At 40.8% G+C, this 19,593-nt stretch overlaps 2 protein-coding genes and 1 non-coding gene across 3 annotated transcripts; 2 read left to right on the top strand and 1 right to left on the bottom strand.

Annotated features, from left to right (window-relative positions):
• Positions 1–454: 454 nt before the first annotated feature.
• LOC107830868 (uncharacterized) lies at positions 455–1,172 on the top strand. The gene is made up of 2 exons (XM_016658538.1): positions 455–807; positions 1,163–1,172. The coding sequence occupies exons 1-2, from the start codon at positions 455–457 to the stop codon at positions 1,170–1,172; spliced, it is 363 nt and encodes a 120-aa protein (XP_016514024.1).
• Positions 1,173–16,018: 14,846 nt separating this feature from the next.
• Positions 16,019–16,125, bottom strand: LOC142175584 (small nucleolar RNA R71). Its single transcript, XR_012704692.1, has one exon. It is a non-coding gene; the product is annotated as a small nucleolar RNA R71 (small nucleolar RNA).
• Positions 16,126–17,421: 1,296 nt separating this feature from the next.
• Positions 17,422–18,378, top strand: LOC142175322 (uncharacterized). Its single transcript, XM_075241907.1, has one exon. The coding sequence runs from the start codon at positions 17,422–17,424 to the stop codon at positions 18,376–18,378; it is 957 nt and encodes a 318-aa protein (XP_075098008.1).
• Positions 18,379–19,593: the final 1,215 nt, after the last annotated feature.

The raw sequence follows: 19,593 nt of genomic DNA, 5'->3' as shown, positions 1-19,593 counted from the left end.
CTATCTCAATCTCGCTTCTCTCATCTTTCAAATTTAATTACTACCAAACTCATCTAGATGTTGAATTTTCTTTTGTTGATTAATTTTTTCTTTTACGGGTAAATATTTACTTGGAAGAGAGTCGCAATTAAGTCCCTCTTCAGTTAGGGTGTTTCGGGTGGGAGTATAGTCAACAGGCTTTAGAAATGTTGTTAATATGTCTTCAATTTATCTGTTATGACATATACTCTAACCAACATTAGAGCTCCTTAACATCAGATAATATTTATGATATATATAAAGAACAGAAGAATAGAACAATAAATAAAAGACTTGACCAATTTTTCCTGTAACGCCTACATCATTTACTATCACTAACTTTATAAATTAAGCAAATACAAACACAACTCGACCATTCTCAATTCCTCAAACAACTCAACAAAAGTTTGAAACCTCTTTAGCAACTATTATAGTAATGGCCTATTTTGTGGCTTTTCTTGTGTTTTTTCTAGCACTTTCAACATCAAGCTTGGCTTGTGATCTCAATTCAGACAACTGTTCAGATATCAATAGTAACTTCACCTTGTGTGAAACTTTTGTTGATGGGATAGATCTTACACCATCATCTCAATGTTGTGATTCTCTAAACAATCTAAATTTTATAGCAAGAGAGGAGTCAGGAGGAGCTCAAAGGATTTGCCAGTGTATCGAAAACATGGCGAATAATGGAGAACACCCTCGCTATATTGAGTCTCGTATTACTGATCTTTATAGCTACTGTCAAGTTAACCTTAGCTTCCCCATTTCTGAGCACATGAATTGTTCCAGGTACATTACGTATTTTAACATGTTGTAGCAGGTAATATGTCTTATTTTTTAAATTACTAAATCGCATTTTCTTAAGTGTTATATATGCAATTTGAACAATCATATCACTTATAAGGGAATAACAGCTCTGATCGATCTACGCTAAGCATAAACCATATCCCGATAAAAATAGTAATTTATAATAGGTTAAATTACAGTCTCTATATTGTTAACGTATCTATCTTAAATCCTTATTTCTAGCTGAGATATTATAAAATTTGAGTATAATAGGTAGAAATTAACTTACTTCTTTTGCTCTTCTGGATACTTCTATTTTTGCTAACTTGTTAACTATTTTTATCTTTCCTTGGTGCAGTATTTCCTAGTTGTAGAGCCATGCATTGGTCTCAATTCTCTTGCTTTTATGGAAATAAATTGAATGAGAGCTTGAAAGTTTCTTGTAGTAATAGTTTACTTTTACTCAGTATTTAGGCAATGCGTTTGCATGAAAGTTTCCTTCTGATTGATAATTTCTTTCAAGTTGAAAGCAACAGCTATGGCTTCTTGTAATAACTCGGTTTGGATCTTGGCATTTATTTTCGAGCAGAAGAATTTCTGATTGAGCTTGTAATTGCCTTTTTGAAATTGTAGTAAGTGTAACTTGTTTTCCCCACTCCATTAAATAACATGACTTATAGAAATAAAAAGTATATTTAATAGCTTCAAAACATTCAGACTTAGAGATAATTGTATGGGCCAAAAAATATTTTTGATATGGGCAAGCCACGTCAGGATTACTATAGCCCTCGTCGACCGCCACGTGCTATCAATAAGGTCCCCACAAAGATCGCCCTCGAGGCGAAGTAGCCTCAAAGCAATGAAGGATGCGGTCGAAGAGTCAGCAAAGACCAAGGTCGCAAAGTCACCGTAGATCAAGGTCGAGGTCGAGCATCTTAGACAGAATTATAACGGCTAGTTCTAAGATAAGACATAAAGAAAAATATTCTAGTGAATATTCTCTTCACATGTACTATTAAGATTTTCTATGAACATGTTCCCTATAATAAAAAGAGACATAATGATATTGGACATGAGATATTCATTTGTAAAAAATACATTGACTTTATAGAGAGAATCAGGTCCTACTGCAAACATACAAAAATAACATTTTTACTAAAATTCTTATCTAGCATTTTTCGCCTGATCGAAGAAGAGCCTAAGTGTCCAAAAGCTCATCAAGCATTTATCATAGTCAGAAAGAATATCCATTGATCTCATCCCATTTCGGGTGACTCGCACGTTTTATCTACTTAAATACTATTTATTGCTATTTATTACTATTTGATGCCATACTTCATCTTTTTGGATCATTGAATACTGTTATTATTGCTTATACTCACTGCCATCCAGACAAATATACTAGTTATTTGCTACGGTCCTGACAACTTTATCTTTAGGATATTATTTTTAACAAAAATTAACTCTCCTTCATTTAAATTTAATTAGTTGAACCAAGATCGATATTTTTGGTCAAACAGTTTGGCGCCGTCTGTGGGAATTTCTAAGTTAAATTTTTAGTTTCCTTTAGATCTACAACTAACGTGAGTCACTAACTTCACAAACCCCAAAATTTTTCTCTTTCTTTGCACGTACAAAAACCTACATGGCAGGTAACTAAGGAGAGAGAACTAAAGTAACATGTGATTTCCCTAGCAACCTCATGAATGCTATCAACGAGAGCTGTGAAATACTAGGCGAGGACGTGACACCTACTGCCTCCCCTAGGCTCGAGAGGTCACCTCCTCCCCATGTAGTATAACAAAACCCAATGGAAAAGGGGCCTCCACGTCCACAGAAGGAGGGACACCACCGACAGTGAAAAAACTCCTCGAAGCGTGGCTGACTGATACGCTAGTAAGCATGCTTAACAAGACCGCTCCATGCACAACTACAGAGACCGCAAGAGCCTGCATAGTACAACGAGCAGACGAACAGACCGACCGACCAGACCCTTCAACACTAGGTATAACTCACAATGTTACTAATAGTGCAGGTGATAGAGCCCTCGCCGCTATTCTAAAGAGGATGGAGGAAATGGAGAATGAAAATAAAGCACTCAGAGTTCAAATGAAAGAACACCAAGAAAGAGTCGACAAGATACCGAGCGCTCCAAAGCTATTGCCAAAGAGGGACGCCAGCAGGTTCATACAGCAGCTGTACAACGAAGAAGCAGTTCTGCATGCCATACTAAACACCTTAAAAATTGCCGCCCTACCTCAGGAAATACGACGGAATGACCGATCCCGAAGATCATGTGACTCATTACGTCACCGCCGTGAAAGGAAACGACCTCACTAAGGAACAAGTGTCCTCTATTTTACTGAAGATATTTGACAAAACACTTACGGGAGGGGCATTAACATTGTACTTATAGCTACCAACCCGCTCCATATAAACTTTTAAGGAAATTGTCGATAAGCTCGTAACGGCGCATGCTGGAGCCAGGAAGGCCGAAACAAGAGTAAACGACATATTCGCCATCAAGCAGTCCTTGGGAGAGGGACTAAGGGTCTTCCTCGCCCGATTCAACAGGGTAAGGATGACCCTGCCAAATGTATCCGAAGGGATGGCGGTCGCGGATTTTCAAAATGGGTTGAGTAGAAATGGTTCGAGAGCAACTAGAAAACTACTGAGCCGGTTGATGAAATATCCTCTAACCACTTGGGACGAGATCCATAATACTTACTGTGCTGAAGTACGAGCAAGTGAGGATGACCTTAACGGACCAACCCATCGGCTCATCTCGGTACAAGCCGAGTCCAAAAAGGAACGAAGAGACAATATCAGGAGGGATCACCCGGTCTCAAGACCCAACAGGGAACGACACCAGCCATACGTCAGGGCCCCCGCCCCACCTTCCCTCTGCCATGAAGAAGGCCATCCAGGTCGAGGACAAGGACTCATCGGAACGAGAGAGGTATGCCCCCCTTATTATCTACTCGCAATTTTTATATATCACCTATAGAAATAGTCTATGCTCTGGAGAAACTCGGAATGAAGGTGAAGTGGCCGCCAAAGATGAGGTCCGATATGAGCACCAGAAAATCCGACGCCCTATGCGAGTTCCACTAGGAACGTGGGCACAAAACAAAAGATTGCATCACCCTCAAGCAAGAAGTTGTAAACATGTTGCGGCAGGGACACCTCAAATAGCTGCTAAGCGACAAAGGGAAAAATAACTTCGCCAGAGGACGTGAACACCAAAGTCCGCCGAAGCCGCCATCACTAGCTCATACTATCAACATGATCATCGGCGGCAGCAAGGACGCCTCCATCAACGGCGTTAAATTAACCACCACTCACAAGCTCAAGCATCTATCACCCGCAAACGGTTTGACGGACTCGAAGAAATTATCATCTTCGATGAGTCAAATGCCGACGGTTTGACTTTCCCTCATAATGATGCCCTCGTCATTACTTTGAGCATTTTAGATACTGATCTCGAATGTATCATGGTGGACGATGGATGTGGAGTGTGCATTATCCATCCCCGAGTCCTCACCTAAATGAGACATGAGAAGAAAGTAGTGCCGCACTGCATCACGCTAACCGGTTTTAATAATGCAGTTGAGCGGACATCAAAATAAATTATACTCCTTGGTCGGCGGCGTAACGCTGGAGACGACATTCCATATCATGGACCAGGCCACCGCGTACAACGCCATAGTGGGACGACCAAGGATACATCCCATGAGAGCCATCCCCTCCAGCCTATACCAAGTAATCAAATTCCTAACACCTTGGGGGATATTCAGCATACGTGGAGAACATCTTACATCCCGAGAGTACTACCGCATTTCCTTGGACAGCACGATAACCCAAAAGAAAAAAGACAAGGAAAAGGAGGCATAATAATCAATAGGGGCGAGGTCGACACAAGAAAAGACCAAGGACGTCGTCATGGATCTCGAAATAGTTGAGGCTGCGGACTAGACCATAGAAGACCTCGACCTCGTTCAAGACTGTAGTAGAAAGGCCTACATCAGCTGCAAACTTTGAGAACCAGGTAAATTCAGTCAATTCTTAATAACTAATGCAGATTTTTTGGCCTTCGGCCACGCAGATATGCCGGGAATCCCTAGGGAGATCGCCATGCACAAATTAAACGTCGACCCGTTCTACCCCTCAGTAAGGCAGGTTAGACATAAATTCAATCCCGCCATCAACGATGCCATCCGCTAGGAGGTGGAGAACCTATTAGAGAATGGCTACATCAGGGAGTCGAAGCACCCTAAATGGATTGGCAACGTAGTGATGGTCAAAAAGAAAAATGAGAAATGGCGGATGTGCGTAGATTTCACGGACTTGAACAAAGCATGCCCGAAGAATTCGTTCCCGTTACCACACATCGACCAACTCATCAACACAACGGCCAAGCACGAGTTACTGAGTTTCTTGGACGCGTACTCAAGCTATAACCATATACTTATGGAAGAAGAGGACCAGGATAAAACTATGTTCATCACCCACCAAGGAACATATTGCTATAGGGTCATGCCATTTGGGCTGAAGAACGTGGGGGCTACATATCAAAGGTTGGTCACGAGGATGTTCAAAGATCAGCTCGGCAAGACCATGGAAGTATTTATCAACGATATATTGGACAAGTTCGTAAAGGCAGAGGACTATATCGACCATTTGAAGGAAGCTTTCGACATACTAAGATGGTACGGAATGAAACTAAACCCTGAGAAATACGCGTTTGGCGTAGCCTCTAGAACGTTCTTGGGATTCTTAGTGTCACAATGGGGAATCGAAATCAACCCATACCAAATCAAAGCTATCTAAGGGATACCGGAGCTCCTGACTACCAAGAAGCAAGTTCAAAGGTTGACTAGTCGAATTGCCACCTTATCGAGATTCATCTCGCAGTCGTCTGACAGATGTCACAAGTTTTTCGGTGTGCTCAAAGAGGATAACGGCCTCGAATGGACACCCGAGTGCGCACAAGCTCTACGAGAACTGAAGGAATATCTATAGTCACCGCCTCTGCTTTCAAAGCCTGAACCCGGGGAACATCTCCTCGTCTATCTGACCATCTCTGAAGTAGCAGTAAGTGCAGTCCTGATCTGAGAAAATAAAGGTACGCAGTCTCCCATTTATTACATTAGAAAAACACTCATGAACACCGAGAACAAGTACCCGTACCTCGAGAAGCTGGCCCTAGCACTGGTCATAGCTTCATAAAAGCTTAGACCCTATTTCCAATGCCACCCTATCTCAGTCATTACTACTTTTCCCCTAAGATGCATTTTGCATAAACCCGAGCTATCGGGGAGACTGGCCAAGTGGGCTATCAAGCTAAGCAAGCACATATCACATATTAGCCGCGAAGAGCGATAAAGCCGTAAGTGCTCGCCGACTTCATCGCAGACTTTAGTGCAAAGATAATGCCTGAAGTCGAGAAGGAAGCCATCCAAGCTTCCCTCCAATCAATAGACCTCTGGATCCTATACACCGATGGCTCATCCAATGCTTCCGGGTCCGGAATGAGACTCGTACTTGAGGTCCCTACAGGCGAAGTAATTGGCCAGTCCATAAGATGCCCGGATATGACTAACAACGAGGTTGAGTATGAGGCCGTAATTGCAGGATTGAGGCTAGCACTCAAGTATGGGGCGAAGCGATTGAAACTCCGCTGTGATTCCCTGTCACACCTCCTTCTTCCCGGGGTATAGGGGATATGGGAGTTTTCCAATTTAAGTGACATTATTCGAAATGGGATTATTTATTTAATTAAGAGTCGCCACTTTGGATAATTATTATCGTGTCCCAAGTCACCGGCTTATTTTAGAATTCCAAATCGAGGAAATTGACTCTCTTTATGGTCCGCGAACACAGAAGACCGAGTAAGGAATTCTGTTAACCTGGAAGAAGGTGTGAGGCACTCCCGGATTTTGTGGTTTTAGCACGGTCACTCAACTATTAATAATTAGCCTAATTATCTTGATTTATTACATGTTTTAGAACCCTTTATGTTTTAATGCTTCTATACCGCTTTTAATTATTTTAAACAATTATGGAATTTATTTAAACAAGTCGAGATGTCGCGCACTCGCTTGTTTTTGTACATATTGCCAATCGCGTCACGTGAAACGCACTCGCGATCTACAACATATTAATTTTTATTATTTGAATTTGGGATCAAGTCGCGTGAAACGTGCACTTGAGTTTAGAATTATGTATCATGACTATGCCATGGGAACCGTACTCATAGTCATAATGATTTATTATGAATCGCGCCTAAAGCAAGCTACGAGGTTCAGATATTATTTATTCTCCTAAGATTTGAGATTAGTGAGGCTATGAATTATGAAATCAATTGTGGAAAAGGATCAACTTTTACTCTTAATTATTCTGGCCCGGATAACTTAAAATTGATCATAGCACAATTGACTTTTTAAAGCCAATTAATGAGTATGCCCAGTTACTAGTTCATCAAACTACTCCACTATCCATTAGTCAATTGCAGTAGTACATGTTTCATTAAGCAAAGCCCAACCACCGGGCCCAATCATCTTTTTTTTAAAGTCCAAACCTCATTTTTTAATTTTAACTAGCAGACATGGATTTTATCCCCAAAGTTCAAACATTCACTACGTACCCAAAAATCATATTTTCATCAATCTTCATGTTAATCAAACAAGAAAGTAACAAAATTTAACAAAGCTAATGAGACTTAACAATTAATACAGAAAAAAAATATTTCAATCTTCATGAAGCTAAATAAGATCAAATTATATATTCAAGCATAAAATCTTAACAAAATAATGATGGGAGAAATGGACCTTTACAAGACTGTTTTGAAGCTCGGATAATGGACAAGGATGCAAATGGAGCCTCGACCAAAATCGACAAATGGAGCTCGAACTCGACGACTCAACTTTGGAGCTGTTGTTTTCTGTACAAAAGGGGATTGTTTTGCTGGGTTTTCGGCTCGTTTTTGTCGTGCTTTTCAGCTTGGTTTCCAGTTGGTTTCGGGGTTAGAGTTTGGTGATGGATTGTTGGAGTTTTTCGAAAGAAAGCCGAAGAAAGAATGACACGAATAGAAATTTCCTTAGCGTAAAATAAGCAAAAACATTTCTCTCAATTCCCTCCTCTTTATTTTTTCTCTCCTTCTATTTATAGAAAAAATTTCGAAATTTTCAGATTTTTAATTTATTTTTTTTATTTTTTCTAATTAAAAAGAATTCTCACTTCCTATTTTTCTTCTTTTTAAAAAAAATAAAATTTTCCACTTTCCTTTACTTTTATTTTTTTATTTCTCACTTTTTTTACTTTTCTTTTTTTATTTTTCACTTATTTTACTTTTTTTTAATTTCCACTTACTTTTTTTAAAAAACATTTCAGCTACATTTACTTTTATTTTTTAATTCCAACTTTCTTTTACTTTTTATTTTTTAAATTTCCACATTCTTTTACTTTTATTTTTTTTAATTTTCCACTTTCTTTTACTTTTTTATTAAATAATTTCCACCTACTTTTACTTTTACTTTTTAATTTTATATTTCTACTTTTCCTATTTTTTAATTCCCATCCGAAATTTATTTTAAAAAATAATAATAATTAATTTTTATTTATTTATTAATTTATTTTATTTTAAAATAAAGATAAAAATAAAAATAATACTAATAGTAATAATTGACCTTTTAAATTCTTATTAATTTTTACCCTATATATAAAAAAAAATATAACAAAGCTAAAAAATATATATTAAATTTCTGAAAATATTTACATAGTAGAAGGTGATAAAAATTCAAATATAGTCAAAAATTAGGTGCTCACATTCCCAGCTCGTAGTCAACCAAGTCACAGGGACCATCCAAATCAAAGAATAAAGGTTGCAAAAATATCAGACCGAGATCTGTAAGCTGCTGCCTGAGTTCGACGAATGCCAGCTCGACCTGATCCCGCGTGCGCAGAATGTCGAAGCGGACGGCCTCACCAAACTGGTCGCAGCTACCAAAAGCATCACGATCGGGGATAAAAGTGTAGTCCACCTCCTCAATTCATCGCTAGACAAAATCGAGGTAAGAACTGTAAGCTTAACTTGGGATTGGCGCAATCGTATTATTGCCTATTTGCAAGATGGAGCACTCCCAAAAGACGAAAAGGAAGCCAAAAACTGAGAATGTAAGCAACTGGATACAGTCTCCTCCAAAGCGACCTATATAAGAGGACATACGGCGGCCCTTTGGCGAAATGTTTGGGCCCAAACTAAACCCAACGCGTCCTCAAAGAAGTTCATAAAGACCATTGCAGTGCTCACTCCAGCAATCGAGCACTCGTTAGGTGTCTCTTACGGACAGGATACTATTGGCCCACTATGAAAAATGACGCCTCAGAGCTCGTGAAAAAATGCGAGCAATGTCAGAAGTACACCCAATAATTCACAAAGCAGGAGAACATCTCCACTTAGTCACATCTCCACCTTCGCCCTGAGGATAAGCGGTATCATATCAGGCGTCCTCCTCGAGTCGGTCCACACCCTCTTCCCCATCATTCTCATTAGCCAGAGGCATAGCAGGATCATATTCACAAGCAGCTCGAGCTTCACGAGCCTTAACCCGGGCATCCTCAAGGGCAGCCTAAGAAACGGACCCCGCTACATGCAAGTCCCAAGACACATCTAACTGGGTCTCGGCATGGATCCATTCTTCATATAACTCCCGAGGTATATTGGAAAAATCAGAAGTGTTGGAAGAGGACGGTCGTGCAAGTAGTTGAGCCTTCTCAGCCTCTAGAGAGGTCACTCGATCATGAAAGATAGAGTTATCTTTCTCTAGTTCTCCGATCCTCTCCTCGAGCCAGTCTTCCTTAGGATCGGCTCGAAGAGTCTTATTCGCCAACTCAAACATCTCCGCCTTCCTCCGAGCGTCCAAACAATAGGACTTCATCTTCTCAAGTTCCTCTTATTTCTTGGTGATCTCAATGTTGAGGGCCTCCAGCTGAAACCGACACTCTTCTAGTTGCCCTCGCAATTCAACCACTTGATCTTGAAGATCAGTGCATTGGGACGCTACTCCCCTGCTAACCTCAAGCTCCTATTACCTACTATTCAACGTCCCCTCGAGGACTCTACACTTCTCGATGGCCTACACCAGCTCATCGTCCCTCTTCTTCAGATCGTCCCTCAGGGCCTGCATAACACCTCCATCGCGAAACCGACTATGGAGATCCCGATACTTACTGCGATACTCAAGGTATTTATCTTTTAGTTTCACGAAGATCTCTTTATGCCTCTTCTCCCTTCGGGCGCTCTAAATCTCTAAAATCACCACTCGCAAACCCAAAAAAAAAAGTCTGAACAAAGAACGCCCTGAAAAACAGGAATAAAGTTCGAATCATAAGCACTCACCCTAAGAGTGAGGCCTACAATCTTACCCTGAACTTTAGAGCAGAGAGGACCAAGGGTAGAGACTACCTCCTCGGTGTTCACCAACAAGTCACGATCCATAAGGATAGCAAAAGTCCTTATAGACCCCTCCAACCTTACCTCGAGCTGAGTAAGCTCCTCTTTAATCATTCTCAGGTCGTCCGCATCAACATTGGAACCTGATTCATCGCCATCTTCAGCAATGCTTTTGCCCCTTCTGTCGGCAGGCAAAGAGGTATCAATGGTTGTCCGAGAGGTCAAAGCCTCCTCTCGCCGCGAAGGTTCAAGAACGTTGGCAGTCTCCATCCCCTCAGAATGAAGAGATATGTATACATCGACTTCCACCGGCCTCGAAGCCTCGAGAATCAGTTCAACATCATCTCCCACAAAAATTATCGTTGTCTTGCGCAGCGAGAAGTCCCCTTCCGCCGCACCGGCGGCTATGGAAACTCTGTCACCTGCATCCACATACCTTCTGTTTCGAGGTTGGAGATCTCCATCACTGGACAAAGGCTCATCATCCTCGTTAATGAGAGAGTATAGAGGAGGAGCAAAAATTGCAACGGCTGAAAAATTCGGATGCAACAACAAGAGGGATTGAGACAGAGGAAGGATCAGCCGCAGTTGAAGTAGGGGCAGAAACCAAGGATGCAATAGCTTTCCTATTTCAGAACGAGGGCACGGGAGCTCTCGACCTCCTCGTAGACCCCCTAGCCGAAGCTAAAGAAAAACAGGAAAGGGAAAATCAGCAAAGGTAACAAACATGGGCGAAGAAATCACGACATTAACGGTAGGGAACACGTTACCTGCCGAGGGAAGAGATGGCCTAAATATCTGGGAAAAGCTCAACCAATCATGTATCCCCATCGTATGAGGAAGAATCTATCTAACCTAATCGGCAATATGGGCCACTATTTGGAAGTCGACCAGTAGCTGCAGAAAGGAGAAAGCTGATTAATTGACCTGCAGTAAGGAACACATTAGAAACAAAAAGGTATGTAAACTAATACAAGCACTTACAAGCAGGGTTCCAAACCTTAGGAAGCTTATTGCAGCGGACACTACGTCTTCGGTCCTGACAAAGAAATAGTCAAGCCAGAAATGCCGACTAGCCTTGTCATCCATCCTCACCACCAAACATTTTTCCCCGTGGTGGAGAAGATTTAGTAAAGTTCCTCGATAGAAATGAGGGGCGAAGAAAAGGATAAGGTAGCGTACTGATATGTCGACATCGGCCAATTTGGCAAACTTCGTCAACATCATGACCACTTTAAAAATATAAGAGGCGAGCTACACCAGGCATTCATTTTAGTAACGGCATATCTCTTCTATCAACGATGGCAAAGGGAACGAATATCCAATTAATAACGGATATGCATAAAGGGCGCAGAAGCCGGGATGGTAAACCCGAACCTCTTCTTAGCCCGCAGGGGTCAAGTCCACATGACCAGGTGGGCCAAGTCTAGCCTTGAGTTCAGTTAATCGCTCAACCATTATCGTGGATTTAAACCTCTCCGTCATCACTTCCAGCGCCTTTTGGAAGTCAGATTTAGCATCGGGACACCGAGGTACGATTTCCTCTATAGTAGGTAGGTTTTCCTCCTCAGCAGCAGTTCCACCATCTTCCCCCTGGTTCGGAAAAACGACGAATAGAGGAATATAGTGGTCTTCCATATGGACATCTGATGGTAGGTCAGACATTGCTGTGAAAAAAGATAGGGAAGCAAAGAAAAGAACAGAGAAGTGCAAGGGTTCTGCGAAGAAGGTGAAGAAGGAGCTCTACTTATGAAGTAGAAAAGTTTCAAAATCAACAAACCACCCCTATTTATAAAACTTGGGGGAACCAGAATCGAAACGGCATTCCATGATTAGCGCAAAGATTGAAATGGCAGAACAAATCAAGGGCCACACGAGAATCAACACAATACGCCGGGAAACATCGTCATCATGACACATGATGTCATGAGGTAGCTTTTTCTCTTGGACCAGATGGTTCCAACCGACTTCCTGGGAGAAGTCAAAGAATTCAAAATGTGTGGCTCTCAAGAAGCCACGTTGTCTAACTGTCACGACCCCGACCCGTATAACCAGCTCGGCAAAGCTCGACCATAAACGACACTATCCACTCATCGACCTCACCTGTCATGACGACCTCGATAAGCGGAGGGACTAACTGTATGTGACAAGAAATATCTTTGATATGGGCAAGCCACGTCAGGATTACTATAGCCCTCGTCAACCGCCACGTGACATCATTAAGGTCCCCACGAAGATCGGCCTCTAGGCGAAGTAGCCTTAAAGCAATGAAGGATGCAGTCAAATAGTCAGCAAAGGCCAAGATCGCGAAGCCACCGTGTATTAAGGTCGAGGTCGAGGTCGAGCATCTTAGACAGAGTTATAATAGCTAGTTCTAAGATAGGACAAAAAGGAGAATATTATAGTGGATATTCTCTACACATGTACTATTACGGTTTTCTAGAAACATGTTCCCTATAAATAGAAATAGACACAATGATAGGGGACATGAGATATTTATTTGTAAAAAATATATTGACTTTATAGAGAGAATCTGGTCCTATTGCAAACATACAAAAACAATATTTTTACTAAGATTCATCTAGCATTTTCCGCCTGATCCAAGAACAGCCTAAGATAAGAGTGGGTTGATCTAGCGATGAGCACCCTCCACTTCCAATCGGGAGGTTGTGAGTTTGAATCACCCCAAGAGTAATGTGGGGAGTTCTTGGAGGGAGGGAGCCGAGGGTCTATCGGAAACAGCCTTTCTACCTCAGGGTAGGGGTAAGGTCTGCGTATACACTACCCTTCCCAGACCCTACTAGTGGGGTTAATATGGGTTGTTGTTGTTGTTGCCAAGAATAGCCTAAGTGGGCAAAGGCTCATCAATCATTCATCATTGTCAGAAAGAATATCCATTGATCTCATCCCTTTTCGGTTGACTCGCATGTTTTATTTACTTAAATGCCAATATATTGCTGTTTATTACTATTTGATGCCATACTTCTTCTTTTTGGATCATTGAATATTGTTATTATTGTTTATACTCACTGCCATCTAGACAAATATACTAGTCATTTGCTACGGTATCGACAATTTATATTTAGGATATTATTTTTAACTAAGATTAACTCTCCTTCATTTAAATGTAATTGGTTAAATCACGATCGATATTTTTGATCAAACAATAATATCCTATATGTGCAACTATAAAGTTGTACAATTAAAATGTTTAATATGTTCTAGAAGTACCTTTTCATTAATTTGATTTTCAATTTAGCTTTTGACCCCTAAATGTAGATATAATATTCATTTATTAATATCCATCATATTCATAAAGTAATGATGGATATTAACTACTAAGTTATGATGGATATTCTATGACCTCTTCATAAATAATTAATTAATGGTCGAGCCGTCACGAAATTCAGAGACAATGTATATATTAATATAAAGCTAGGAATTTGCATGATAATGTGGTAGTCCTCTAAAACCAGCATTATTCTTATTTATCTTTTTTCCTATTTTTTGGACTTTCATTCTAATTTTGGTACAATCTTCATTAATAAACTATTTTTCGTACATAATTATTGGTATGAGTTTAAATAAGGGAAGAGGAGGAAATTTGGAATTGAATTACATATTTCATAATATACATTAATTATGAATATTAAATAAGGGAGAGGAAGAGCTTCCCCATTTATTATTTTTCCCGTTTTTTCTTGCGTTTTCCCTATTATTTTCCATTTATTTATGTTCTCTATTGATAATAGGCGATAAGTATGTAGTTTAGCTACTATTTGCATTCTAACTTAGCTGCACTTTATTGATATTTGAATGTTAAATGATAACAAATTGCTCTAATTAAGAACTTTATGCTTTACAAGAGTAATTCCGGATTATGAGGACGTTAAAGAGTGTTTTGGAGCTAATATGGAGCATTGAAGGCCAATTGGAGGTTAGCGCGCTTAAAAAAAAAGAAGAAAGAAAAATATTGCAGAAAATCCTCCAGGTGCACGGTCTATGCGCGGCCGCGCACTGGCCGCGCATGTCAGGCAGAAACTGGCCAAAGTGCGCGATCGATGCGCGGCCGCGCACATGCTTCCGAGAAAAATCATCCAAGGCCAATTTTGTAATTTGAGAGGCGACTAACCTTGACCTATATGAAGTCCAGCTCGCCCAAAAAGAGGGTATCTCTATTTTTAGAAGAACTTTGGAGGCAAGAACCAAAAGAGAGCAAGACGGAGAATTCTCCTACGAGTTTTTCATCTTCATCTTCTTAATTCCATTGTTGGTTATGACTTTTTATATTGTAATCTTGCATAGTAGTATGAGTAGCTAAACCCGTCATCTAGGGTTGATGGAACTAATTGTTGGATGAAGTCTTGATTATGTTTTGATATAATTGAGCCGTTTTTACTCTATAATTGTTCAACTATGTGTTTCTTGTGATTAATTGAAAGGGCCCTTGATTAATCGGGTCTAGTTGTCTAGTGTTTCTTGAGAAAGAACACTTGATTAGATTGTTGTTGAACAACGCCACTTTCAAGTAAGTTAAGAGATTAATTACTTGAATTAAAAGCGGGATTAAAGATAACGAAACTTTGGTGTGATACTTATGAGTTGTACAAATTGTCAACTAGAGTAGTTCGAGAGAATGTTTCTAGTAAATTATCGTAATTGATCGAGAGATAAGCACGGTAAGCAAGAACTCATCATCTTTATAGAGTGTTACGGCGAGATTATAGCTAACGTGTCAGGAATTAATCCGACAATTGGGGAAATCAATAACCCTAGATTCTTTTACTCTTGAATTCAACTTCATTCTTGCTTATTGATAGTTTTTATTGTCATTTTTCCTTAGTTAAATAATTTTTGTTAATTATCAAATAAAATCTTGAACTCTGAAAATTGTCTGAGCTTATCATTAATGATACTAAAAGTTGTAGCAAATAGGTTAGTTTCATGTGGGATTCGACTCTGGACTCTTGAACCGGATTATTTTTGCAGCGACCGCTTAGTCCTTTTTATAAGGCATAGTTGAGCGTGATCAAATTTTGCTTGTCAGGGAACTAACGGTGTTATTTATTACAACTTGGAAGAATTCTAGGAATTTTAGTTTAGATCAATTTTCTGTGGTGTTAAAAATATTTCCATTGAAATTCTCACATTTGAACTCTTCTGTGACTCAGGTGCATGCCTAGAAGCTCCTTGAGAACTTGTGAACTTTTTGAAGGACTCTCAGATCCCGAGAAAGCATTCAGGGCATTGATCCGGGCTAACAAGAAGGGCAAACAGCTAAAACAAGACGAACAATTCAAAATTGAAATGGACGACGTCGAGAACGTCAACGAGAATAATAGGAACGGTCAAGTTGACCCAAACATCGGAGTGGTAGCACCTCTTGTGCTGGAAGCTGCTCTATATTATTGGGCGCAACCAACTGCTGATAACCTGGCTACCGCAATTGCAGTCCATCCGATACAAGCGGAGACATTACAGATTACCAACAGCATGCTGCACTTGCTGCAAAATAAAGGGTTGTTCTCCGGGTGGTACATCGAAGACCCACAACAACATCTGAAGAACTTTCTATCAATTTGTGTCACTCAAAGACAGCCGAATGTGACTTCTGAAGCAATCAGATTATTACTGTTCCCATTCTCAGTGACGGGGGAGGCTCAAACTTGGCTGAATTCACTCCTAATAAAATCCATTGCTACTTGGGAGGAATTAGTCAAGCAGTTCTTAAACAAGTTCTATCCACCCAACAAAACTGCGAGGCAAATTGATGAGATATTGCAATTCAGGCAGAAACCGACTGAAACTTTGCAGGAAACTTGGTAGAGGTTTAAGGGTATGCTAGTGAAGTGTCCACATCATGGCATTCCATATCAGATACTAGGACAGAGATTCTATATGGGTTTGGCTGATGGTATGAAGGCCAATGTAGATGCTTCAGCTGGGGGTGCATTCTTGAGCAAAACATTCACGGAGCGCAAGATTCTTCTTGATAAGATGGCTCAAAATTCAGGCTGGATGACGAGAGATACAACACTCACTCTAATAGTACATTCTGTTGCTCTTGACCCAAACAATACAAATGCAGAAAACATAGCCACTCTCATGAACCAGATGAGCTTATTGACAAAGAAAATTGATGAGATGGGTACGAAACAGGTGCACATTGTTGATATGACAAATAGAGGCCTATGCACTCCCTGCATAAATCAGTCATATGTTTGCTCGTGGAGTGGAGAGAATGATAATCAGGGTTTCAGAGAAGACATGAATTACGTCAATAATTTGGGGGTCAGAGGCATGGTGGACAGCAATGGGGACCTCAAAATCAGCAGTACAGACCAACCCAGCAACAATACAATACCATTCCAGGGGGAGCACGACCACAAGGCCAAGTCGTGCCTTACCAAAGGCAGCAGGGCTACAATCAGCAGCACCAACAACAGTTGGCTTACCAACCGCCTTATCAATAACAGGACAGTAATATGATAGAAATGAAGGGCATGCTGCAACAACTCATAGGGACAAATGGAAAGATGCAAGAAAAGTTAGTCGCACATGATTCGGCTATTAAAGGCATTGAAACTCAATTAGGCCATTTATCTATGGCCCTGAACAATCGCCCACAAGGAACGTTGCCTGTAGACACAAACATCAATCTAAAGGAGTAGAATCCAAATCATCTAATGGCAGTGAGTCTTAGGAATAGAAGGGATTTAGACAGAGAGCAAGAAGTTGTTCAATCTAGGAGAGACGCAGTGCCAAGTACTCTAGTGACATTATAGACCGACGAGTCAACGGAACTCACAGAAGTTGTAATTGAACAGGCACAAGTGGACAAAGGCAAGGAGAAGGAATTTGAACAACTCCTAGAACAGGTGGTAGAAAAGGCTCCTAATAAAGAAAAGACACCAAGCAGTAGGCAGAAGCTAACTCGTGCACCATTCCCTCAAAGGTTGGCAAAGCAAAAGAAAGATAATCAGTACAGGAAATTCATGGAAATGCTTAGACAAATTCAATTGAATATTCTGTTGATGGATGCTTTGAGGGAAATGCCAGGCTATGCAAAAATGATCAAGGATCTGATGTCTTGAAAATTTGACTTCCAAGACCTGTCTACTGTAACTCTAACTCAAACTTGCAGCGCGGTAGTGACAAGGCATATGGCTCAAAAATTGTCTGATCCCGGTAGTTTCACTATCCCATGCACAATTGGAAGTTATGCTTTTGCTAAAGCATTGTGTGACTTAGGAGCCAGTATCAACTTGATGCCTTTGGCAATCTACACAAAATTAGGCATTGGCAGAGCTAGACCGACCTCAATGTTGTTGCAACTGGCTGATCGCACAGTCAAAAGGCCGACAGGAATTCTGGATGATGTGCTCGTCCAAGTGGGGAAGTTTGTATTTCCGGCCGACTTCGTTATTCTTGACTGTCAAGTTGACGAAGAAATACCAATAATTTTGGGGAGGCCGTTCTTAGCCACTGGGAGAGCATTGATCGACTATGAGACTGGAGAGTTAAAAATGAGGTTGAATAATGAGGAAATAATATTCAATGTTCAACAATCTATGAGGAGGCCCACCGAATTTGCAAATTGTTCACTAGTGGAGGCAATGGATGTAATACTACATAAGGAGAATGAAACCCTTAATGTCAGAGATCCGTTAGAAGCTTGCTTGATGAATTTGGAAGACGCGGATGGTGAAGAGTTGGCAGAGTGGGTCATGTCTCTCGAAGGTCAAGGGTTCTGGAAAAGGGAACCCCAGTTCGAGCCACTACACTTAGAAGAAAGGGCAACACCAATTGCGAAGCCATCAATAGAGGAGCCACCACAGTTGGACCTGAATCCGCTTCCAACTCACCTCAGGTATGCCTTCTTAGGTCCTAACTCTACTTTACCTGTTATTATCTCATCCGGTTTGTTATCTGTGCAGGTAGAACAACTCCTACAGGTGTTACAGGAATGTAAGACTGCTATTAGTTGGACCATGACAGATATAAAGGGTATCAGCCCGGCCTTTTGCATGCATAAGATTCTCTTGGAAGAAGGTCACAAACCTTCCAAAGAACATCAAACAAGGCTGAACCCGAACATGAAAGAAGTGGTGAAGAAATAAGTGATCAAATGGTTAGATGCGGGTATCATCTTCCCCATATCTGATAGTAACTGGGCCAGCCCAGTTCAGTATGTGCCAAAGAAGGGTGGAATGACGATCGTGAAAAATAAGAATAACGAGTTAATATCGACTCGTACAGTCACGGGTTGGCGAATTTGCATGGATTATAGAAAACTGAACATAGCCACCTAGAAAGACCATTTCCCCTTGTCATTCATTGACCAAATGTTGGATAGGTTGGCTGGGCGGTCTCACTTCTGCTTTTTGGATGGATATTCAGGGTACAATCAAAATCTCAATAGCCCCTAAAGATAGAGAGAAAACATCCTTTACTTGTCTGTATGGCATCTTTGACTTTCGAAAAATGTCGTTTGGCCTGTACAATGCACCAGCAATATTTCAGAGGTGTATGCTAGCCATTTTCACTGATATGGTGGAGGATATTATGGAAGTCTTTATGGATGATTTCTCAGTGGTGGGGGATTCATTCGAAGACTGTCTTCACTATTTAAGAAAAGTGTTAAAAAGGTGTGTGGAGACAAATTTAGTGTTGAACTGGGAGAAGTGCCATTTTATGGTACAAGAAGGTGTAGTATTGGGGCATCAAGTGTCCAGTAAAGGCATTAAGGTCGACCATGCTAAGGTTGACATGATTGAGAAGTTTCCACCACCAACTTCGGTCAAGGCAGTGAGAAGTTTCCTTGGGCACGCCGGGTTTTACAGGCGATTTATAAAAGATTTCTCTAAAATTGCTAACCCCTTATGTAAACTCCTTGAAAAGGATCATCTCTTTGTGTTCTCTGATAATTGCAGGTTGGCATTTGTGGAGCTGAAGAAGAGACTGGTGACTGCACCAATCATTGTTGCACCCAACTGGGAGCAACCATTCAAGCTCATGTGTGATGTGAGTGATTATGCTATAGGAGCAGTTCTGGGGTAGCGAAAAGACAAATTGGTGCACCCAATTTACTATGCAAGCAGAACGCTAAGCGGTGCACAACTCAATTATACCGTGACTGAGAAAGAGATGTTGGCTATGGTGTTTGCATTCGACAAATTCAGGTCTTATTTGATTGGTTCAAATGTGATTGTTTACACTGACCATGCAGCACTTAGGTACTTGATAGCAAAGAAGGAGTCAAAGCCACGCTTGACCGTTAGGCTCTTTTGCTACAAGAATTCGATTTGGAGATCCGCGATAGGAAAGGGACAGAT

Source organism: Nicotiana tabacum, chromosome 21 (assembly GCF_000715075.1).
Source record: "Nicotiana tabacum cultivar K326 chromosome 21, ASM71507v2, whole genome shotgun sequence".
NCBI classification, from domain to species: domain Eukaryota; kingdom Viridiplantae; phylum Streptophyta; class Magnoliopsida; order Solanales; family Solanaceae; genus Nicotiana; species Nicotiana tabacum.
The sequence above is the reverse complement of the archived record's forward strand: the minus strand, read 5'-3'. Positions and strand labels throughout refer to the sequence as shown.

Excerpts from the sequence above, each read along its gene's own strand:
- LOC142175322 (XM_075241907.1), top strand. The coding sequence starts at position 17,422 with ATGGCTCAAAAATTGTCTGATCCCGGTAGTTTCACTATCCCATGCACA.
- LOC107830868 (XM_016658538.1), top strand. The coding sequence starts at position 455 with ATGGCCTATTTTGTGGCTTTTCTTGTGTTTTTTCTAGCACTTTCAACA.